Source organism: Lasiosphaeria miniovina (assembly GCF_030549165.1).
Source record: "Lasiosphaeria miniovina strain SMH2392-1A chromosome Unknown B0T26scaffold_5, whole genome shotgun sequence".
Classification (NCBI taxonomy): Eukaryota; Fungi; Ascomycota; class Sordariomycetes; order Sordariales; family Lasiosphaeriaceae; genus Lasiosphaeria; species Lasiosphaeria miniovina.
In genome coordinates, this window is record NW_026848224.1 from 5,677,721 (window position 1) to 5,699,324 (window position 21,604).

The following is a 21,604-nucleotide window of genomic DNA, read 5'->3' on the forward strand; positions in this document are numbered from 1 at the left end:
ATACGAAAGCCCATTCACCTAGCATTGCCTCCCGCCACGGGCCCTCGTACGTTCCAGTCTAAGTGTGGCCAGATTGGTTTAGTTTCCCTCCCCGTCGGCTGGTTTGAGCATGTCAGCCCTCTGTTCTGGCCCTGTTCTGGCCCTGTTCAAAACTGATGGCCTTTTCCACCGTCACTATTCGAGGTTTTGGAGACATATTTGGGCGCAGTCTATCTCACCTTGAAGCATCCAGTCCCGAAACCGGCCGAGGGAATTGCTATTACCCTGGGAAAAGAGTAGTGTGAACCATTTCGTGCATGCCAAATGCTTCCATGTTTCACTGCCTCTAATTATATTACTCAATAATACTAAACGATAATATCAGGCTTTGAAAAAAATCGTCGGGTCACTTTTTCATCTAACCACTGCTTCTTGGCACGAATCAGACACAAAAGAAATCACTGGTGGCTCCTCCACCAAGTTAAGCTTTCAGAGGGAGAGAGGCGGGGGAAAGGTATCGCGACAGGGCTGGTTGTTTTAGGGTTGCCCCAAATGTTTCCTTGTGCAAATAGGTATGGAACGGATAATCCGATACAATGTCAGAAGGCGAGTACGAGAATCATTCATTCGGCTCAACACCAGGCGAGAGATTTTATTGGCTCTGGCTCCAGCCGTATACGCCGCAATTCATGTAGCACTGCGCGGCAGTTGCCACTTATAATTAGTGACAGATCTCATGCATTGGCATCAAGCCCGATACCGTCTCACTCGTATCCGTTTAGCAGCGGGGCTAGCGGCACTCGCGTGACACGATGCACGGAACTTCGTTTCCAGGCCGACTACCGTAATGAGACCCCAGATGCAAGTCGGCCTAGTTTTCTCACAGACTTGGCTGGGCTCCTCATTTCGTGAGGAATCATACCCGGGAATGGCGAGTCATGTCTAGCTGGACGAACCCCATGACTCTGGGCCACTCAGATGTCGGAACGCATGGAATTGAGATCAAAACAGGGACAGGGCAAAGTCGAAAAAACGAGATAGATTCAATGTTCTACGCCAATAGCACCGGGTGCGCATTGAGCAAGGCAGGTTGACCCAAGGGACAAGGTGCTGGCGACAGCAGTGGAAGTGCGAAGAAACCCGTGAGCCCGGGGTTCACGGGTGAGATGGAGTATAAACAGGGAATGTAGCTTGTCATGTTTCACCTGCAGACAGCTCACCCGTCACACACGGCAACCGGACATGTGCTTTTTGACCACGCGGTTTGCCTGTAGAAAGTGGCAAATAATTGTGCGGCCCTTGCTAGCCGTCTTCCACGGGCGAGGGCAGTGTCCGCTGTCACACAGGTACCGGTACGCTGAAATTAGTGCCTCGTCAAGTCACCATTGATTCCATGGCCCATAGCGACGGAGAACACGGTCAACGGGCCGATTATTCGAACCTGTTCTGAAAAGTCTGCATGGTTCAGATCCGCACGGGGCAACTCGGTCAGCCCCGTCGCTGATCGACAGTGAACAGTCGGCAACGGATAAAGAAATATGTGTGAGCCTCTGGCTAAGTATTGGTTGGCCAGAGAGAACCAACAGGCGCAAGGTATTCGCATGAGGAAACAGTCCGGAACTTTGGTAAGAGAGCGTAATTAGAATGGAAAAGGTAATGGAAGTCAATGTTTACTCAAAAGGGGCGCACCGTACCCCCACGTTTGGGGTAGCCACTTGACCTTAGATTCCCGGGTGCCTCACTACTAGGTCTCACCTTGGGGGTATCAGGGCGGCCAATAGGCCCGGCCGCAGTGTGCTCTCCGAACGGAAATGTGAGACTATGTTTAGAATCCACATGACCAAGAGCCAGCCCACCCACACTCTCACTGCGCGCGACTGACGGAAGTCTGCCTCTGTGCCAGCCCGTGGCTCGCTTCCAACAAGATTATACGACGACACCCATTTCCGAACCCGTTCGAATTGGCAATGCTTGCTCAAAATTATATCTTTGACGGCAAGGTGCGAGGACACCAAAGCCGAACCTGCGATATTCAATGCTCCGTGTTCAAGAAAGGTGCACATATGAGAATCTTACACATTTTTCAAGTCACGGCAGCGCAAACGACTTGTTCACGTTAGTGGCGGGAGTTCCTCGCCCCGGATTAAGGTACGGCCCAGTCGACGGACAGGATACCGCGTCCCACCGCTACCAGGGGCTGTGCTGATTACGTGACAGGCTTGTCGTCGTAAGCTAGAGGCGTCAGTGACATCCGCCCGCATGTACACATGACACTATTCATGAATAAGCCAAGGATGAGAGGCCATGAGTGATATTGTCGGTGCCCGGCCGTCAAATCGAAGTGGCCCGCAACCCAGCGGCCGTCGATGTAGAGCCTCGCTAGGCTTGGCTTCTCTTGGCTATCACTTCTCTGGACGGAGAGTGACAGAAAGCTTGGTGTCTTCTTGTCTGAATCACGGCAGCCCCAATCCGCCACAAAAGCAGAAGCTGGAGAAGTGTGTGTGGGGCCGTGAATCAAAGGTGGTGTGAAGGGGGACTAGGAGCGACCGTAGCGGAAGCGGATATTGACAGATGCCGAGCAAGCTACCCTCCCCGTCAAGGAGGGCGGTCGGGATTCTCGGGGATTTGTCGCACGGTGTACATGGAATCCCATGTGCTGAGATCGTTACGTCACTGTCGTGGGTTGTGGAAGACGGCTGCCGCCTGCCGCGGTCATGGGTTCCAAGAAGGAGGTACTCGATGGTTGCGGGCCAAGGGGGTATGGCACAAGGTTAATGTGTAGTGAATTATAGGACAAGCTGGATACAAGAGAAAATGAGCACATGGCGGTGCGAGATGGCAGGACAACGCGCCGCCAACGAGGCTGAATCGTCAAAGGGAGCCTGGGAGCCTTGACTTGCTCTGCCTGGGGCAAATCCTGGGGAAATGGAGGCCTGGGCAAGCCACCATCGTTCAGTGTGGTGTTCAGGCGAAGCTATGTGTATGATTTGCACCCATGGGATCACAAAAACGGCGATGTGGCTTGCATGGAGATCCAGACGGGGAGCCGGGTCCCTAGGATAGGGAATTAGTTGGTAATCATGAATCCGTGTGACTGGTTTCAAGAGCTGAGAAGTGAGCGAAGAGCAAGTCTCGCCAACCTGCCTTGACGTTGCGTGGGGAGTCACGCGGGGAAAGTGTGACATGACCACAAGCTTAATACGAGAAATATGAGCAATAGATTGGCAGTCGTTGCTGCTTGTGGCATCTCCCTTGGAAAAAGCTGTCTCGGCCATGTGTGCATGGGCACCATGGCGAGGACGTAGGTTGAGGGTGTTGCGAGAGGGTGGTGGGTGGTGTGGTGTTCCATTCTCGGCATGAGGGTGGACGAACTTGCTCCGTGATTTGCGGCGTGGGACTGCAGCCACCACACCCCCCGTTCGTTGCCAATGCTACGCGAGCCAGCTTCCGGCGTGGGAATCCTGCGGAAGGCGGACAGGCCTGCTCCAAGGAGACGTGGACCCTGTTTGGTCAGATCCGACAGCTCCCTTCTGTTAAGTCCAGAGTGGGTTAGTTGGGGAAGCTTCGTCGAACCGCAAGATCGCCAGCACTGCAGCTCCCGCGCTCGCAGCTACGAACCTTGTATAAGCGAGCGAAGACGGCTAGACACCGCGTGCTAGCAGCGACAGCAACCGAACACGAAACGACTGCACGCACGGGCCCTATGGAGGACGGCAGAGATGTGGAATACGCGGAACGGGGCGTTGATAGATGACGACGATCATAGGAAACAGTGGTGGGAGGGAGTGGATCGGAAATCCATGCCTGAGACTGAGACGAGAACTGGTGTGCGGGTTGAACCCATCCCAAGACATAATGCGGAGGTGGTGTGGGGTACTCGCAATGGAGGATCGGGCTCAGCCAGCACTGGAGATCGAGAGCGCTCGGGTGAGCCGGGCGGGATAGGATGGAGAGGAATTTGGACTCGGGGCGGGTCGACGAGACGACCGCCGTTGGGATGCAACAATAATCGCCGTCCCGTGGCAAGAAACGAGGTAAGAAGAGAGGCAGAAGAGAGGCAGAAGAGAGGCAGAAGAGAGGTAGAAGAGAGGTAGAAGAGATGCCAGGATCCTGCTCAAATCCACAGCGAGCTATGGACCGGTGCTTGGATGCTTGAGAGTTCGGCACTGCGCTTCTGGGCGACCGCGTCAGCCATGGTCTGGGTCTGGAGGAACAAAGGCCCTGCCAATCGCACAGCCCAGCAGCCAGCACGAGGCAAGGATGGTGAACAAGTGCCCACTGCAGCGAAAGCCAGGCGTTGGGAGTTGAGGCAACGAGTCCAAGACACGGTGGTGACTGCGAAGTGGAAGGGCAGCAAGGGCCATTTCGTGCAGACGCGCAAAGACGCCACTGCACGCACATCCCCGGGCCCAGAGATCTTCACGCCCCTGGGCTGTTTCAGTGGCCATTGGACAGGGCATCGATCGGCCGGGGTTCCATCGGGCAACTCTACCGGGGTCTCCGGGCTAGCAACATGGCCGCTAGATTCCGTGTTCGACTCGAGATCGCCCCGCGATTCTTATCGCCGCATCACGGCACAGTAAAAGCATACGAAGCTAGACGATGAAGATTGCAGGATGCGCAGGCGTGGATGGGTAATAGCGGGGAATACCGAGCAGAGGTGCAGCAAACCGAGCCGGCGGAAGACGCTGAGAGACGGCTTGGCTCAGGTCGCACCGTCGTCGTGTCGTCGACTTGCCATCGACATAAACAGCTAGCCACACCTTCTTTGCCCCGTCGTGTGTTTGCTCAAAAGGGACGCGGGCAAGATGCGACGGGCAGCTGCGTTGTGGCACCCTCAGCACCACTGTCCGCCGTGGGGCACATTTCGCCGCCGTCAGACCCTGGCGTGCCGGCACGTTGTGCACCCAAGAGCGCCACAGTCCTGTTTTGTCTGGCTGCATGCACGCACCTCGCAACTGTGGCCCAAGCGGCTGGCCAGCTTACTATTGGCAGAACGAACCCAGAATGTCTCGGTGACACGAGCTAACGAACGAGACAGGCGGTCTTCAGGAGCTAGACCTATCTTCCGCTGGAGACTGGAAACCGCAGACATGTGAACATTCTTGCCATGTCGCCGTCGCGCCAGCGGCCGGAAAGGCTAGATCTCTCTGCATTCCATCCCCAAATCGACTGGAGGCGCTCGATCGGCCCTCGTCCGAGCGCGGTATTCGTCAAATCTCGGCGAGGCTCGCAGACCAGCGATCAATCCGATGGCGTGCCGCCTAGTTTATTCCATTAGGTTGTCGCAGACGCAATTCCGGCATCTCTCACTCAACTCTCAGATGCTCGACAAGCGCTTTGCCGGGCTCGAGATTAAATTAAGCGCGGCCTGAAGGCTGGCACCACTCCACCAGATCTAGACACGCGCAGCAGCTACGGGTGCTGCAGCATGGCCATTAGTGCGTCCGCCGTCCAGCAGAATCCACATGCAAAAGCCACCTGGGTGTCCGATAACCACTCACCAATCCCTTAATTCACACAACTCAACCGCCGCGCTTCCCCAGATCGAGGAGTTGGGCTGCATACCCATCCAGGCCTATCAGATACGGGCAAGAAGGCAAACGTCGCAGCGAAGGCAAACGCCGCAGCGAGATCAAGTCAAGTCGGCGATCAGCCGAGGTGCCTTTTACGACACGAAGGGCCAGGCAAAGGGCCAGGCAAGTGGCCAGGCAAAGGGCCAGGCAAAGGGCCAGGCAAGAAGCAAAGTTCGCGCCAGACTGCGGGCCATCCGCGGCATTTCAACTGAAGCTTCAGTTGTCCAGGAGCCGAGTGAAGCCAAGGAAAAGACGATAGCGTGGGTGGGTTGAGCGGGGCTTGATCGCGGGGTCTGCGAGCCCAGGCGAGACACGGCGGCACTGGATGGTAGAATCAGATCAGCGAGCTGCAAGCCATGAGCGTCGATTCAGTCTCGCTCCTCCTGCAGTTGCGGGACGACAACCGTCAGCCATGGAATTTCCGACATTGATCACGAGCCTCCATCTTTCCAGCTTTGTGCATGCATACGCCTGGGTAGGTTTGTAGGCCTCGACCTTGGTTTTGACCTGTCGTTCCGAAACCTCCCTTCTCCATCCCGTGCTGATTCGCCTCTTGCAACCCCACCACGCTATGATTTTGCTAAGAGCAGTACCTACCGAGTTAATTAGGTAGACTGAAACAGCAAGGCTGCACTACCGACAGGGGACAAAAGGTCCCATGGAAAGCCGTTGCTATCCTGCCAGCGGGCATTATCTGGACAGAAAATGTCGGAATGCGGAATTCCTCAGAGCTTCTTCTCACAGCTTCTCAGAGCTTCTTCTCAAAGTTTCCGCTGCCTGGCCCTGCCCCGACCCGTGTTGGCTTCGATTCCATGACAGCAGCAGGCCAATGAACGGTGGGCATTGCGTTGCGCATGCCTCGGTGGCTTTCCCCTTACTCACACCGACACACCTTCGTTGCCCTGCCTCGCTGTACCATACGGCAACCTGTGATTTGTATTACTGTAGTATACAATACAAAACACAACTTACCCTGGGCACTATTTGCCCGGCCGAGCAGGTCTGGCGACGCTGGGGCAAGGTGTGTTTGTTCGACCCCCACTCGCTCGGTGGAGTCACATCGACTTCGATACCGCCCTCACCTCCCCTATCGGACCGGGTCTCGCGCGTTCTGCAGGGCAGGGTTTCGGGCTTCAGGGTCCACTAACACTCCGCACTTTTAACCCTGGACAGCGCCAAAATCCATCCCATAAAAGACACCCATCATCTGAGTCAAGCTCCCACCAGCCTGCCTGTCGCGCATCAAGCAGCGAGGGGAAAAGCCCTAAAAGAGAGCCGAGAAGCAACCCCGCTGCTGCACAGTCCCGTCCACCTCGTTCGCTCCCTTGTGCTCGTGTCGGTGCCCCCTCCATCCCAATCGCTCTTAACCGGCCCATCAGCCCGCGATCTCTTACCTGGTTGCAGCCCGTAGATTGACGCCGCAGTTCCACGTCGTCCCGGTTCATTCGTCTCCGCCAGAAAGTGCGTCGCAGCTCTTCTAGGCTCGCCCGGGCACTGGGGCTGTCTGCAACCTAAAATTGCCCTGCGCGGCGTCATTGGACTGCTCCCGCCGTCTTGACTCGAGATTGTGGTTCGAGGTTCGAGTTGCACTGCACAGTACGGATTCCGTCCCAGTCGTTGCCGCACTTGGGGGCGGGTACCCGACAGCCGTGAGTCCTCTAGCAGCGCGTCCTAGCCTCCCTGCAGCAGCGACCGCGCTCGGCTGGCCACATTCATACATCCCGCTACTCCGTATCTCCCCTCTCCTCCTTGCCGCCGTGGTCCCTATCCGACAATACCCTATCACTGCCGCTTCCTGGGGGTTGGAATAGCTTCCTTTTGGCTGCCACGGGTCACGCCATCTGGTCTTGTCGTCTCGTCGTAAATATCCGTCCTCGGTCGCGGCCTCCTCGTTGCATGTCCAATTGACGACGCCCGCTCGCATTTGCGCTCCACCGCCGCAGAATCGGGCCGCCCCTCCCACCGCCCAAATCTAACCCCCCCTTTCGACGCCCGCTCTTGCACGTTCGGCATCCACTCCAAAACAATGCCTGAATTCCGTCATTTACGTAGCGGAAGCCTCAACATCCCGCCGCAGAGCGACCACTCTGATGGTATGATGGGCCCAATGCCTCCCGCGAGCAGATTTGACGGCCCGCGGAGCCCTCCAAGTGAGTCGCCGTCCTTCCCACTGCTTCCGAAACCCATGGCTCTCAGCCGGGTGCGCGGTCACCCCGCGATTGCGAAACCGCCATGCGCACCGCGCAACGAGCACCGCGCGTTGCCACGCTCTGCTCCAAAGCTGACGGGCGCCTCGCTCGCAACAGACACATCGCACGTTCCTTGCAAGTTCTTCCGGCAAGGCGCCTGCCAGGCTGGCAATGCCTGCCCCTTCAGTCACGATCTCAGCCAGGCCGCCGAGAATGTGTGCAAATACTTCGCAAAGGTGCGTGTTTTAGGCTGCGGTGCAAGGATGTTCCCAGCGACGCTTTACTGACTCGCCGTGTCACGTCGGTAGGGCAACTGCAAGTTTGGTCCGAAATGCGCTAATATCCACGTGTTGCCCGACGGGCGCCGCATCAACTACGGCAAGAACGGTGTGACAATAGGGTCATCGCCTGTCACGCTTGGTGCTCGCCTTAATCCCACCACGTACCACACACCGTCCAACAGTGCCCTGACGAACTCCTTCTTGCGTGCCGACGCCCTTCCGCCTTATACTGCCACGAGCCCGTACGCCCTCCAAGACGACCGATACAGCCACCAGCTGGGCCGCCAACCCAGCCTGGAGAACGGCCTGCCCGTCATCGACACAACATACACCTCGAACCCCGCCTCGGCCTATGGCTCCCCGCGCGACGAAGACGTGAACCGCTTCGGGCTCGGCCTCTCACCCGTCAACGTAAAGGGGCTGTCGGTTCTCGATGCGCCGCTGCCCGCCTCCTTCGACAGCAACGGCATCTCGCACGCCGCCCGCTATGGCCCGTGGCCGTCGTCGATGCCAAGCAAATTCGGTCTCGAGTCCCCGTCGCCGTCGCTCAACTCGGCCAAAGATGCGCGCACATCGGAAACGCTAAAGCTCCTGCACACATCGGCCTTTGGCAGCAGCGAGCACCTATCACCTTCGGCCCTAGCCGCTGCTGAGGTCAACGGCTTTGCGAGCAGTCCGCCGACTGGCTCGGCAATGCACGGCGCGGCGCTGGCTAACGATGAATACTTTGGAAGGCGGGCAATGCACAGCAGCTCGCTGCGGTATACGAAGCCGCGGCTGATGAGCAGCAGCGCGCCCAAGATCGATCGAGACTGGGAGACCGAGTTTCTATTTGAAGAGGACTACGTGCCCGGTGCTTTGGCCAACGAGGTGCTCACGCCAGCCGAGAAGGCTAGGAGGGGATCCGCGACTCACACCCTGCGCGCCGTCGACATGGAGCAACAAATGCCAGAGTCGTCTCCCGTATCTAAGTTCGGGAGCCCCCTAACGGCCTCGAGCCCAAGCCGGTGGGGTACACTCTTTCAGCGGCAGAAGGAAGAGGACGCGTTGCAGGATAACGGCACATCGTACACGGGAGGGTCAGGCCGATCGCTGAAGCACACGTCCGCGTTCGGCCACGTCGGCAGCCCCCTTCGAAACTCGAGTCTGGCCGGCGCGCTCAACGCCGAGCTGAACGGCGATTCGGCCAACGGCAAATCGGCATCTGCCAGCTGGCAGAACGACTCTCTGGCGCTTCTTACACAGCAGATGCAGCGGACACGGCTGGCAGAGGATGCATCTGGCGGCTCCAGCCCACATCTACATCCCCATGTGACTCGCAATCCCAGTTCAAATGGCCTGGGGTCGATCAGCGCCGGGGTCATCGGCAAGGAGAGGGAAAAGGAGCGGGGGCTCGAGCGGCACGTCAGCAGCGGCTCGATCGGCTCGAGCGTGACAGGGCGCTTCACGACGCCTATTGACGAAGAAGACACGTCGTTTGTGTTCAGCATGGAGGACGAAGACGAAGAGCAGATCCGAGCCAGGAAGCGCGCCTCGGGGGGTCACCTGGGCGCCACCAGCCCACTCAACAACGAGTGGAGCTACGCTGCCGCGGTAGCCAGCAACCGAAATATCGCGAGCGGTGCCGGCGTCAACAACGCTCGCAACGGAGCCAGCACAGTCGAGACGGTTGGGGGCAGATGAGAATACGACATCGAGACTTGCCACGTGTCATCAGCAAGCACCACGTAACATAAAGAAAGGGACAGACGCGAAATGACTGCATGAGCGATGGCCAGGTGTGTTTTTTTGTCAAGCTGCCATATCACGCATTACATATATCGAAGAGACGTCCCTCGGCTTCCTTACTTGAGGCATTTTCTATACAGCGGCTCGATTGTGCGTTGGCACAGTACGGGTCCTTCTATTCTTTTGTTTTTTTTCTTCGGCGCTGGATTTCTGTCTGTTTCTCATGGCGATCTTCTCGCAGTCACCTAGGGTAATGAGTTGTGCCGCCGAGACACCATGTTTCTTGGAGAGTTTCTCTTCCACTTCTCTGCACTGCTCCAGATACAACGTTGAAAACAAAGCGGGGCAAAACGGTTACTATGGCATTTCCATGTTAAAGGGGATGGGAAAAACATTTGCGGCGGTTGTTGCGGGTTGAGGGCGGGTTGGGGGATTTGGCCGGGCGGATCTGATAATTTACAGGCGTCACATTATATTTTGCGGCTTCGTGTCATTTCCCTCTTGCGGGGTCTTGTCTGTGAGGATGTAATTTTTGTTTTCTTACTCAACCTGGTCATGAAAAGAAGGATGCTTTGCGTGATCTCCAAGGCACTCCACTTGCATATGTTGTTACATAAGTTGGGTTTTATTAGCTCTAGCTCTACAATGTGTAAAGAAAACACCTTTCTGCTGCTTCTGTTTGTGAATCTTATTTCCTTGTTTTGGGTGCCCTTTGCTGGGTACAGGCAGAGATCGTGGCAGTCAGTCCGCTCAGTTGGCGTCGGGTTGGCTGACGATGTACTCTACAGCCTTGTCCACTGTCCCAAAAACACGTATCAGCTTCAACCACAAAACTCGGTCAGGGAGGACGAATCGTGACATACCACTGTGGATCGTGTCGGCATCCTTATCCGGGATCTCGATGCTGAACTCCTATGCGGGCAGGCCTGTTAGTGCACCGAAAACTGTCGCAAACTGCCCGTAGCAAGACGGCAGTCTCTGCATCTAATATAGCGCCTTCCTGACGCAGAAGGACACGTACCTCCTCAATGGCCATCACAACCTCGACGGTATCGAGGCTGTCCAGCCCCAAGTCGTTCGCAAAATGCGACTTCTCTGTGATCTGTGCGTCGCCAAGCGGCGCTCGTCAATATGGCGAGCCATGGTATGTAGTAAGCAGCTCAAAGTAGACTCACTTTGTTAGGGTCTTGGACCTGTATGGACGAAGATCAGTTAGCTTCCTGATGTCATCTCCTGCTTGCAATTTCGTGCCGGCAGAGTTCCCGGACACAAAGCAGCCATCGCTGATATCCCGCTCCACGACATCCCGTAGTTATTTTATGGGGCGGGTAGGAGTGGACAGCCGAGCAAACGCCCCAAGCTAGTCGGTCCAGAGAATGAACGCACCTTGTCGAAGCCCTGCAGCAGCACCTTGATGCGCTCGTAGACCGTGTTCTTGTCCAGACCGCCAGCGGCAGAGTAACACCGCACGGCCTGCCATGCGGCGAGCTTCTTGGGCGCAAAGGACTGGATTCGGAGGGCGGGCGCGGCGGCGGTAGCTAATGTCCTCGCCGAGACGGGGCGCGTGGCTACGGCCATCGCGGCCGAGGATCGCAGGAGGGCGGTGCGGAACATGGCTGCGGCTTGGATTGTGAATATCCGTCGAGATTGAGATTGATCAGCTTCGATTCGGTGGCAGGCGGGCAGTTGGGGCGGGCAGCGGATTGGGACGGGCAGCGGATTGGGATGGATCGAGAATTAGCAGTCCAGTGGAGCACGAAATGGTGGTGATAAATTTCTCGGTCGGCCATCAACCAAGCTCAGGGAAGCTCGGGTGTAGTGGCCCGTGCGACATCACGTGTGTGCGGTTCCAATTGGTGCGCTAATACTGTGTAACTAGCAGCAAGGATACAGGCCAACTGTGTTAGTGCAGCACAGAACCCGGTCACTGCTCCAGCCGACAAACGCGGGCACAGACAGAGCCGGATCATGAGACATAGCTAAGGGGCTTCGTGCAAGGTATTTACAGGTCTATCTACAAACTAGGGGTGCCTTGCTTCACCGAAGATTCCGCCCACGCACCATAGACACTAAGCGCCTATCTGTAGGGCGCATCAGCCCTGATAACAGCAGCCAGCTCAGGCTCCCACTTGTCTCCATTGGCCAGCAGTTTCTCTGCGCTATGGTTAGCAACATCTCCAGAAGAAGAATCCCAGTAAACAGCAGATGTACCTTTGTTGTAGAGCAGCTCCTCGCGGGTCTCGGTCGCGTACTCGGCGTTGGGCGACTCGACGATGGCGTCAACGGGACATGACTCCTGGCAGAAGCCGCAGTAGATGCACTTGGTCATGTCAATGTCGTAGCGCGTGGTCCGCCGGGACCCGTCGGCACGCTCCTCGGCCTCGATCGTGATGGCCTGCGCCGGGCAGATGGCCTCGCACAGCTTGCAGGCGATGCATCGCTCCTCACCCGACGGGTAGCGCCGGAGGGCGTGCTCGCCGCGGAACCGGGGGGAAATCGGGCCCTGGCAGTGTGTTAGCCTCCATTATCTAGCGCAAACATGCCTCCCGTTCCGTGTCCCTGGGATGTCGAGAGCTGTCTAGTCTTGGACAAGGGCACTAGAAGTGGCGTAGTCCAGCCTCGCTCCGGTAAAAAGACTTGCAAACGCACCTTCTCATACGGGTAGTAGATCGTGTATCTGTCCAGCCATCATCAGCACAAGCCGCTTCCACGCCCACAAGCCAGTCAGGAGCACCCACGGCGGCCGGAAGAACTGCTCCATCAGCAGGTACATGCCGCGGGCCATCTCAGTCAGCAGAAAGTACCGGCCCGTCTTGTCCAGCGTGCTCTCGCTCTCCTCGTCCCACCGCGTGGGCGGCTTCATGCGGAAGCCTTTTGGCGGCGGGCCCGACGGCGTCGCGTAGCTCCGGCGTGTCGTCATGGCCCATTGCGCCGCGGCGGGCGCTGTGCGGAGGATGGCCGAGGGTGCGCGGGCGAGCTGCAGCTGGCGGGCCGCCGCCGAGGCAGCGGATGCAGGAAGCATCGCGGTGGATGTGATGCGGGAGAGGGGGTTGCAAATTATCGTGTCACCGTCGAGGTGAGGGGTTTCGAAGGTCCCGTCGTCGACTGCGTTTCGGCTGGGGCGAGAGGCGGCAGTTTCAATCAAGCTCCTCGATTCGGGGGCGAGTAGTCGTTCTCGAGGGCCAATTGAGCAGGGCTGCAGAGCTCAAGGCGCGGCCGGCAGCTCAGATTGGAAGTGGCGACGTGGGAAGCGAGATTCAGAGCTCCCCCCGGCGGATGCTTTGACGTGATGGATTGATCCCTGGACGTCAAACTATCGGGATTTTGAGCGACGATTTCGCGGGATTACTACTCCGACCTGCTGATTGGATACCCGGGGTGGTGTGGGTTGTCGCCCCGGTCACGTGACTCCCACGGTCCAGCAAAAAGGACAACAACCACGACAAACTGTCGGAAAAAAAGGCCCGACGTATATTAAGAAAGAGGTCGTCGGCAGTAAGTCTATTTACCGTAGAACTATACTATATGGGTTAAGGGGTATCTCTCAACTTGGGGACAGCCGTGGCTTCAACAGCCAGAGCCCAGAACATTACGTCTTTGTCTCTCGTCGCGTCCATTCTTCACATTGTCCGCTCCCAGGTCGTCCACCAAACCCCCACGTTCGCAGCAACCACCAGATCCAGCATCTTCAGTCCCTCGTCGTGAATTATGAGCTTCCCCAGCTTAGCCCTGTTGCCCCGAGTGCCGCCTCCGGCCTGTTCCCTACCCAGGCTCAGATCCATCGGCGCATCCTCGTCGTCGTCGTCATCCCCGCTGCTCTGTGGGTCGAAATGCAGCAGCTTGCTGAACTGGTCTTGCAGGTGATGATGGTCCCAGCGGCTCTTCTTGCCCTCGCCGTCCCGAGCGGACGAGAGATCACCACCCGGCAGATTGAACCGCAACTCGCTTATGGGCTTCGCTCCCGCTAGGGCCGAGGTCAACTCGTCTCCACGGGACCGCCCCATGGCTTGTGCTTCGCGCATGTGCTGGGCCACCTCGCGGGGGTCCAACTTGGCGCTCTTCGGGTCGAGGACGTGCCGGCACTTCAGACCCCGGCCACTGCTGCTCGTACGGAATTCGCACTGCCCGTCCCATGGGCTGAGAAACACGTACCCTTTCGGCCTGAGGCCTGGCCCTGGCTGTGTGATCAGCTGCGGCCCTTCCTTTCCGTTTCGCTGTTCCTCGCGCCCCTGCCCATCAGCCTTCTGCATCTCGCGCCCGTCACCCCACGCCGCCGAGTCCGTCGAGCCCACCGTCGAGGCACTCCCATGGCGCTGGTGGAGCGACTTTGGCGGCAACAGGTCTTCGGGTGAGACATCGCCTTTCCCCTCGCGGCTCCCGGGGCGGTCATGGCGGCGGAACGCGCTCTTAATGTTTGATGTCCAGCTCTTCGTGTACGACATGACGACCTGTCGGGAGAAGCCGCCTTCGATATGGTTATACGTAGACTTGGGGGCTGCGGCCATGTTTCCCCCCATCGCGGAGCCGAGACCGCTCGCCATCTGGGCAAAGGACTGCCCCGGGGCATTGCGGAAGGCATCCACGGCCGCAAGGCTGGGCATGCCACGATACTTGGCATAGCCTGACGATTCGAGGTGGATGTCGATCTTGTGCGCGCGAGCGAGGTCGCCCATGTCCTCCGGGTTGAGGCTTGGGTCGGCCATGTCGGGCGTAGGGATGTTGGTCTGGAACGAAGTGACTTTGCCAATGTTCCACTGGCCGCCCGAGGTTGGATCGCGGCGGATAAGCGTGAGGGAGAAGGGCAGGAGAGATGCGGCTCGGCTTCGCTTCGCTGGGGACGACGACATGTTCGGCGTTGACAGGTAGGATGGCGATGCGATCCGTCCAGGTTCAGCCACCTGGGCCATAGGCGGGGAGCTAGACTGGGCGGGGGTAGAAGGGGTTTCTCGCGCCAAAGGGCGGGGAGGCTCCGGCATGCCTGTCTCCGAGGCTATAGGCAAGTTCTGTGGACGAGGTCCCAGCGGCTTCCGCAGTGTGGTGGTCATTACTGGTGACGGCGGAGGTTTGTTCAGGGGCAAGGGGGACGGCGGGGACCCGAGCGTCCCGGCGCCGGCTCGCGGCCGAAACATTGGGTTCGCACGATACCCATCGGCGTCCATGTCTGCAGGCCTTAGGTCCGGACTCGGAGAGAGCACTGAGTTCTCGGGGCTGCCATATCCAACGAAGCTGGGGGTTTGGGGGGTTGCCGTTGGGATTGGGGACGGTGCAGGGGTATCTAACGCAACACCCTCGGCCCTCGGCACTCTCGCAGAGGCTGGCAATGGCTTCCTGGGGATCGCGCTCCTCGCGCTCTCGTTGCTAGAGCGAGGCGAGGTCGCATCCCCGAGCCGGCGGGCGGCTGTGAGCAGCTCATCGGTAGGGAGATCAAAATGGACGTAATACAGGGAGTTGGCGACGTCCTCGGCTGTTACGTTTTTGCGATGCGGCTTGAACGTGGAGAGAATGATATCTGTCGGTCGTCGTCAGCTTGCGGGACGGGTGATCAGTGATCACACATGGCCTGTGGCGTGCATGTACGGACCTCGAGTGCCCGGCACGCGCGATATGTACAGCGTGAGAGACTCGCGCAGTTCAGGAAAGTGGGGGTATTGCGGGGGGTTTGCGGCCAGGTAGTTGATGGTCGACAACGACCTCGCTTCCACATGGGGCCTTGTCGCCATGGTCACGGTGCAGAGTTGTATCCGCGGAGAAGTGGCAGAGATGCCGCCGCACTCGGGTTTTGAACAAGTTCGTGGCGTCGGGCGTCTTCGAGTTGGGCGCGGTCGTGTTTAGGTTTCCAAGGTCGGGCAGCGGACCAGTGGAGTTCGGCATGCAAAGTGTAAACCCTCGCACGCCGACAGATCGGCTGAAGACTTGAACGCGACGGTGCGGTAGACTCGGAATCATGCGCGCCCAACTGGCTTCCGCGAGCTGGGCTCGGAAGGCTAGGGAACGGGCAGTGCGGAAGGCGCGTGGGTGCTGGAAATAACCTGCCAAGTAGCAAGCCCACTGGGCTGTATTGGAAGTCGTCAGCTGGTGGGGCTGAGCCGCCGCTGCTGTCGGGAGTCTGTGTATTCAGCGTCTTCCAGTGGCCAACGGAGGATATGGCTGCGGACTGCCGCGCAATGAATACCTATCCATGCCTAGCTGGCTGACTTGCGGTTTCGCGCCTTTCACGAAATGCGCCGTCACGTCTGGTGACGGCTTTCCCGTCCAGCAGCCCAAGCCTCCAGAGTTCCAGTTCGCTGAGCGTGGAGCGCTAGTGACGGAGCGCAGTAGGTGTTTCAGGTCACTTGGGCCTCTCTGCGTGCATCTCGGGCCTCATGATGGTCCGTGCACGAAGCCTTGGTGGTGTAGCCTGCGGCCCCAGCTGTGGGCGCCGCCAAGCCTCAAGTATCGTCAACCTAGTCTTGTTTATTTTCTATACGGATTGAAGCTTTCTACGTATGCTACCGAATGAGGCGTTGAAAAGGTATATATGGTATTCCAGGCAGGTAGGCCGATAGAGATGTCACACCAATTACACCTCACCAGCCAGTGTTCCATGTTGGAGGCAGAGTGTTGTGGGGGTTGCGAGCACATCGCTGCTGTTGCCCAGAGTGCAAGGCAATAGGTAGATATCTGTTTTGCACCTTCTGGTGTAACGGCTCACTGTTACAGAGTGCTACTCAAGCTGCGTTGCCGCGATCCCAACGACATAATTATCTAGTATTTCTGCTCGTTATGCGGATGCGGTCATATTGGATGACACGGTAATTTGGCCAATACTCACTCGGTTATTGACACGGAAACATCGACGTACCTATCCCAAAACTTACAATTGCCTTTGAGTCGATATGCTTCCACATACTATGCATATTCGGAAGAGGGACTCCCCTCTCTCTTATTCCCCAGGTCAGATCTGTGCGGGCCCACTAATACTAGCCGGCAACACCCGACATTAATTGAAATGTTTTCCTAAATCGTGGTATGTGGTGTGGGGGAGGAATCAGACCATGAAGAAATGTTCTCAGACGATCCAGGTGCCTACATCCTACTTGCCATAGTTTCCTATCCCAGATCCTTATGGCAGGTCGCCGTTTATTCCTGGAGAGCAGGGGAAGTAGTACGTGATCCCCAAAATTTCATTATCGCTTTGAACTTAGTTGAATACATTTAAATATCGGCAAGATCATGTCTACCTAACGTAGAGCATAACCAAGTGGCCTGTTGCCCCGGACTTTAGTTCCGCATCATATCAAGACAGGCCTCAAGTTGTTGTCTGCAAAAGCCTCGAAACCCCGCACGGATCTCACTGAATATTAACTTCCAAAGGCCTGTTGCTAATTGGACGAATTCCTAAATCACCAATGCACTTCCTAAAGAGGATGCTAGTTGCACGGCCTACACTCAAATGGCCACCTCGATGGCCACCTCAAAAAGTGGTTGCCAGCCTTCCCACAGACAAATGACAACATGGCCGAAACCAAAATGCAGGTTCTGAAGGTCCTTCTACCCCTCCACGCGCCGCCTTCTACCCGTTCCTCTCTGGCACCGAGTGCCCACAATATTTCCAGTGGCTCGGTATCGCCGCGTTGGCCGCTACGACATAGGCTGGCGTGTTTCTCAAAGGCTTCACTGATGGGTGGGTGGCTTGCTTGTTAACAATTATTTCCCCGCGGCAGAGTCACGGCCGATACTTGGTGGAGTCCAAGCTAACATGTCGTTTTGTTGCACACGATCGAAGTTGACAGCGCATTGAATTGTCTGCTCAATAGGTCTAAAAGTACAGAAAAGAACGCTTCCTTATACTCATGGAGAGAGGGCAAGGGAGGCGTTGTAATCAGCCCGAAAGAGGGCATTCCGAATGAAATGAGGACATTCCGAGTCAAGAATGAAGGAAATAACAAAGAATGAAGGAAGCTCAGAGGCATGTCAACCAGGGCCTGTCCAATTCCATGAAAAGTGGGTCAATTCCAGACGACACGTTTTCTAAAGACCCAACGGCCCCCATGGCTATCAATTAGGTGCCGGAAGCCAGTCGCTTACTAGTAATGAGTAATGTGTTGATCTGAATGTGGCATGGAACGGTATCGAGTAAGTAACGGTGCTGCTTTTATCTCATATCCGCCAGAAAAACGACGTTATGGACTAATAACCTATTCTTTTCCTCAACTCTCCCAGACCTGCCGGTGGAGGCAGCGATGAATGCTCCGTGCAGCTTTTCGAGTTTCCCGACTGCGTGGGGATCCTCATTTCACTTGGTCCCATAAGGAGCCAGGTGGACCTGAGCTCGTGCCAGGGACCTTTCACTGCACCCGGCAACCCCAACCTAGTCCCAGCTTCTGTCACATCTGTAAGAATGGTGAACTGCCCTCTTTGAAGCCTGCGAGGTAGCCCTGGTTAAAGCACCTTTGTTTGCGGGAGAGTGTCTATAAATGTGTGGGTAATAAATCGCGGAGAAATGCCTGCTATGTTGGCTTTATCTTAGGAGTACGATTTAACAATGCCACAGGTGCCGAGAGTGAAATCAATATATCTAGCGCTTCTAGCTCTAGTCCTAGTTACAGTGACTAATTACTTCCCACGGTACTGACGTCTGCGCCTTCTTTGCAGAATCAGGAATAAGTAAACTTGGTAGGACCTAGGCAGCTTCAAATCGATCTGGCCTTCTATCTGAAGACTTGAAGTTTTATGGCCTTCGTGAATCACTCTTTGAGCCCGTGCCGGCTGAGTTGACGATGCCCACACTCGGGCCGATAGAGCTGGCCACGATCGGCGGGGAATCGGGGCCCAACATGACGACGAGGCAGGTGCTGCTGTACGGCTTCACGAGTGACTCGTGGTCGCAGGGCCCGCCGCTGCCCGTGCCGCTCAACCACGCTAACGCCGTGGCCCACGCCGGCTACGCGCAGGTCGGGTCCAAGTTCTACGTGCTGGGCGGGCGGCAGGACGGCGCGACGGAGACCAGGGATACCGTGTTCGTGCTCGACCTGCTCGACGTGGCTGCTGGGTGGACGACGGTAGCCGGCCGCATGCCCACGCCGCGCGGCGGGCTGGCGGCTGCGGCGGTGGGGACAAAGACACGCATTCTAAGCGAATTCAAATTCGCAAATCCCGCGGATCTTAGACTGAACACGTTTCTAACCTGTTGATTACCCTGTTAATTATCCAACCAGAGACGGTCCAGCTGCGTTTTTTTTGAAAATCGAGATTCTAAATTCTCGTCAAAACCCCAACTCCATCGCTACAAGTATTCACTGAACAATGCCACGCATCGACAAAAATAAAAAACGCCAAAAATAAGAAACGACAGACATAGCGCAAAGAAAAATTCAAAATTGACCTCGGAACTCAGCAGAGCACAGCCAAGATGGCTAGAGCGGTGGCTTACGGCCATAGACAACATATCTGTGCCGATTAGCACGAGTCTGACCGGCGGGAAGCTGGCAACCTACGTGGTCCAGTAAAAATGTATGCTCGAGTTTTTGATGGCATTTCTCATGTCGATAAGAAACAGCTCGACCTCTTCAGGCGGCCAGCCAAGCCCCTTTGTGAACAGCGTCATGGTGGAGCCGTGGAGCCCGTCGAGGAAGTTGGTCATCTGCAGGTACCCCATGCGCTTGTTCTCTCGGCCCTTAGGCCAGGGGTTTCCAGGCACGGCGAGCTTCGTTTCAGTCACGTCAACATAGCCCGCGTCGAGTAGCCACTGCTTGAACTTCTTGGGCGCGAGCATGTCGCGGCCGAGGCGGCCGCCGGCCTCCACAAACAGGCGCGACCACCTCTCAAGCGGCGTGTCGCGGATGCTCTCGTCGCTTGACTGCAGCACGCAGCTCCAGTCTTGAAACTCGATGTAGCCGCCGGGGCGCAGGTGGCCGAGGGCAGAGCGGATGACGGCCTGGTGATCCTTGAAGCAGTGGAACATCATGCGCATGTGGATGTAGTCGAACGTCTCCGAGAAGACCCACTCGTCCTCGGCATCGTCAATTTCAAAGCGGCAGTTGGGCGGCACGTACTCGGGCTGGATGGGACTGAGGTCTGTGCCGACCACGTTGGCCGAGGGGTGCTTGATCGCGCAGTCGATGGCCCAGATGCCAGTGCCGGTGCCCACGTCGAGAACGGACTGCGGGCTCTCAATAGGGGCGAGGCCGAGGCGGTCATCGAGACGCATGGTGAAAATGGCATGCTGCAGGTCGAGGCGCTCCTGCTCGACCTCGTCGTTGGGGAGCCAATACTTGCCCTGCTTGTAGCGGTGGAAGGTCCTGCCGTGCTCTTCGATGTACTCGTAGATGCTGGCTCTCACGGACTGGGTGGATTGGCTGGGGTGCGGTCAGCGGCGGCCGGCATTTCATTACTTCGCCTCGAGACTCACCGCCCGTCGACATCACCCAAGGCCGAGTCGCTGCTGTCATCGTCGTCTATCTGTGGATGCGTTAGCGGGTTGGGGCCACGGAGAATGGCAGGCTAGGCGAGTGGCTACGCTAAATCCGGTGGAGAAGTGGCTGCCTTGCTCCCCGGAAGCCACGGTGGACTGGTCCGGAAGCGGCGGCGGAGACTGCCTGGTAGTGGTAGCGGCAGTGGTGTCGGCGGATTCCTCCAGAACCCGAAGGTTTGAAGAGGTGAGGGCCGACCCGCTGAGCCCCGCCTCGGTCATGGTCGCAACGTGCCCGTGGGCTGGGCTTCGCGTTCAACGAGGCGCGGTTCCACGGCCGCAGCTGGGGGCGCGATTCGGTTCGGACGCTGTGAGCGAGGTGCGTCGGCGTGGCTGAGATGTGGGAGTGGCCGGGTCGGATGTGTTGCGTGAGCAACCTAGGGGCCACCCACAATGGGGTGGTGGTGGAATTCTGCGAATTGGCCACGGAGCTCCAGTGAGACCGTGCTTGAATGCAGCTGCATTGCTAAGCGAATCCCGTTGGGACTAGCGACGGGAGGTTGGCGGCTGGAAGGGACGTTTCTGGTTTCAGCCGAGCCAGACAACCGAAACCTCGGGCAAACATTGCAGCAATTGAATTGGCGAGCAGCGTGGCATCTGCAGCATTAACGTAGTCAGGCCAGAGCGGGATTGGGTTGCTCTGAGCGGACGGAAATATCTGGATTGCACGGAGTATCCTGACCAGCGGATCAAAAGGGGACAGTTGAGGGCGGCGATACCCGAAGAGGGGCATGGTCCCTGTGGCGTGGCTTGGCTGCGCCCTGGAAGGCCTAGCGTCAGTGGCGGGCTTCGGTTTCATCGCCAAGAAACGCCCTCGCCGCATTTCCGTCTTCCACCCCGCAACACCAACACCGCAACACCAAGAGATGGCTACCTACCTTTGTCCTTCTCGGCATCAATGCCGCAAGCACCAATGCCGCAAGCACTAGTTCAGATTGTTGCTGCTCGGGAGCGATTGCTGTGCCGCAGCTTTGCACAAGAGATGAAAAGTAATCTGACTGCGGCTGACTTCCGGAAGCAATGGCAGTCAGTGGTTGGCTCTTTGTCTAGGGCGGTTTGATGACTTTGACCCGCTTCAAAATGCTCACAATCTAGACGGAATGCATCGACAAAAAGCATTCTGGACGGAATGCATCGACAAAAAGCATTCTGGACGGAATGCATCGACAGAAAACATTTCACAGTAAGAATTGACTTGCTAAGAATCAAGTATTCGAAATGTCTAACTAAGGCAGTTTATTACGCAAAGTACAAAGCACACATCACAAGAAAGGTAATACAGAGCAAGAAAATCCTGCCGCATGCTCCAGCTGATCCAACAACAAGTCAGTTAGAGAACGTTGCTCGCAATAACCTGCCCCCTGGGCTTCAAACTAATAATCATACAATATCCAACTGGAG

At 57.1% G+C, this 21,604-nt stretch overlaps 10 protein-coding genes across 10 annotated transcripts; 3 read left to right on the forward strand and 7 right to left on the reverse strand.

Annotated features, from left to right (window-relative positions):
* Positions 1-1,579: 1,579 nt before the first annotated feature.
* Positions 1,580-2,162, reverse strand: B0T26DRAFT_385246 (uncharacterized protein). The gene has a single exon (XM_060434725.1). It carries the CDS (start codon positions 2,040-2,042, stop codon positions 1,731-1,733), a length of 312 nt encoding a protein of 103 aa, XP_060295440.1. The 5' UTR covers positions 2,043-2,162; the 3' UTR covers positions 1,580-1,730.
* Positions 2,163-2,706: 544 nt separating this feature from the next.
* B0T26DRAFT_385244 (uncharacterized protein) lies at positions 2,707-3,301 on the reverse strand. The gene is made up of 2 exons (XM_060434724.1): positions 3,124-3,301; positions 2,707-3,033 (listed from the first exon to the last, which is right to left on the reverse strand). Exons 1-2 carry the CDS (start codon positions 3,252-3,254, stop codon positions 2,766-2,768), a joined length of 399 nt encoding a protein of 132 aa, XP_060295441.1. The 5' UTR covers positions 3,255-3,301; the 3' UTR covers positions 2,707-2,765.
* Positions 3,107-4,494, reverse strand: B0T26DRAFT_385250 (uncharacterized protein). Its single transcript, XM_060434727.1, has 2 exons — positions 3,598-4,494; positions 3,107-3,509 (listed from the first exon to the last, which is right to left on the reverse strand). Exons 1-2 carry the CDS (start codon positions 4,378-4,380, stop codon positions 3,411-3,413), a joined length of 882 nt encoding a protein of 293 aa, XP_060295442.1. The 5' UTR covers positions 4,381-4,494; the 3' UTR covers positions 3,107-3,410.
* A 768-nt stretch (positions 4,495-5,262) lies between these two features.
* On the forward strand, positions 5,263-6,020 carry B0T26DRAFT_385283 (uncharacterized protein). Its single transcript, XM_060434728.1, has one exon. It carries the CDS (start codon positions 5,448-5,450, stop codon positions 5,826-5,828), a length of 381 nt encoding a protein of 126 aa, XP_060295443.1. The 5' UTR covers positions 5,263-5,447; the 3' UTR covers positions 5,829-6,020.
* A 1,720-nt stretch (positions 6,021-7,740) lies between these two features.
* Positions 7,741-9,708, forward strand: B0T26DRAFT_754156 (uncharacterized protein; the record flags this gene model as incomplete). Its single annotated transcript, XM_060445795.1, has 2 exons — positions 7,741-7,980; positions 8,053-9,708. The coding sequence occupies 2 exons, from the start codon at positions 7,741-7,743 to the stop codon at positions 9,706-9,708; spliced, it is 1,896 nt and encodes a 631-aa protein (XP_060295444.1).
* Positions 9,709-10,355: 647 nt separating this feature from the next.
* On the reverse strand, positions 10,356-11,522 carry B0T26DRAFT_719607 (acyl carrier protein-like protein). Its single transcript, XM_060442432.1, has 5 exons — positions 11,140-11,522; positions 10,929-10,946; positions 10,775-10,855; positions 10,617-10,665; positions 10,356-10,550 (listed from the first exon to the last, which is right to left on the reverse strand). Exons 1-5 carry the CDS (start codon positions 11,365-11,367, stop codon positions 10,504-10,506), a joined length of 423 nt encoding a protein of 140 aa, XP_060295445.1. The 5' UTR covers positions 11,368-11,522; the 3' UTR covers positions 10,356-10,503.
* Positions 11,523-11,830: 308 nt separating this feature from the next.
* On the reverse strand, positions 11,831-15,473 carry B0T26DRAFT_742522 (uncharacterized protein; the record flags this gene model as incomplete). The annotated part of the gene is made up of 7 exons (XM_060444129.1): positions 11,831-11,907; positions 11,965-12,256; positions 12,403-12,430; positions 12,492-12,736; positions 13,428-14,914; positions 15,041-15,262; positions 15,335-15,473. The coding sequence occupies 7 exons, from the start codon at positions 15,471-15,473 to the stop codon at positions 11,831-11,833; spliced, it is 2,490 nt and encodes an 829-aa protein (XP_060295446.1).
* A 1,955-nt stretch (positions 15,474-17,428) lies between these two features.
* Positions 17,429-17,799, reverse strand: B0T26DRAFT_385605 (uncharacterized protein). Its single transcript, XM_060434729.1, has one exon. The coding sequence runs from the start codon at positions 17,703-17,705 to the stop codon at positions 17,487-17,489; it is 219 nt and encodes a 72-aa protein (XP_060295447.1). The 5' UTR covers positions 17,706-17,799; the 3' UTR covers positions 17,429-17,486.
* A 713-nt stretch (positions 17,800-18,512) lies between these two features.
* Positions 18,513-18,926, forward strand: B0T26DRAFT_754160 (uncharacterized protein; the record flags this gene model as incomplete). Its single annotated transcript, XM_060445796.1, has 1 exon — positions 18,513-18,926. The coding sequence occupies one exon, from the start codon at positions 18,513-18,515 to the stop codon at positions 18,924-18,926; it is 414 nt and encodes a 137-aa protein (XP_060295448.1).
* Positions 18,927-19,148: 222 nt separating this feature from the next.
* On the reverse strand, positions 19,149-20,425 carry B0T26DRAFT_742523 (S-adenosyl-L-methionine-dependent methyltransferase; the record flags this gene model as incomplete). Its single annotated transcript, XM_060444130.1, has 4 exons — positions 19,149-19,182; positions 19,230-20,090; positions 20,144-20,193; positions 20,252-20,425. The coding sequence occupies 4 exons, from the start codon at positions 20,423-20,425 to the stop codon at positions 19,149-19,151; spliced, it is 1,119 nt and encodes a 372-aa protein (XP_060295449.1).
* Between the last annotated feature and the right edge of the window lie 1,179 nt (positions 20,426-21,604).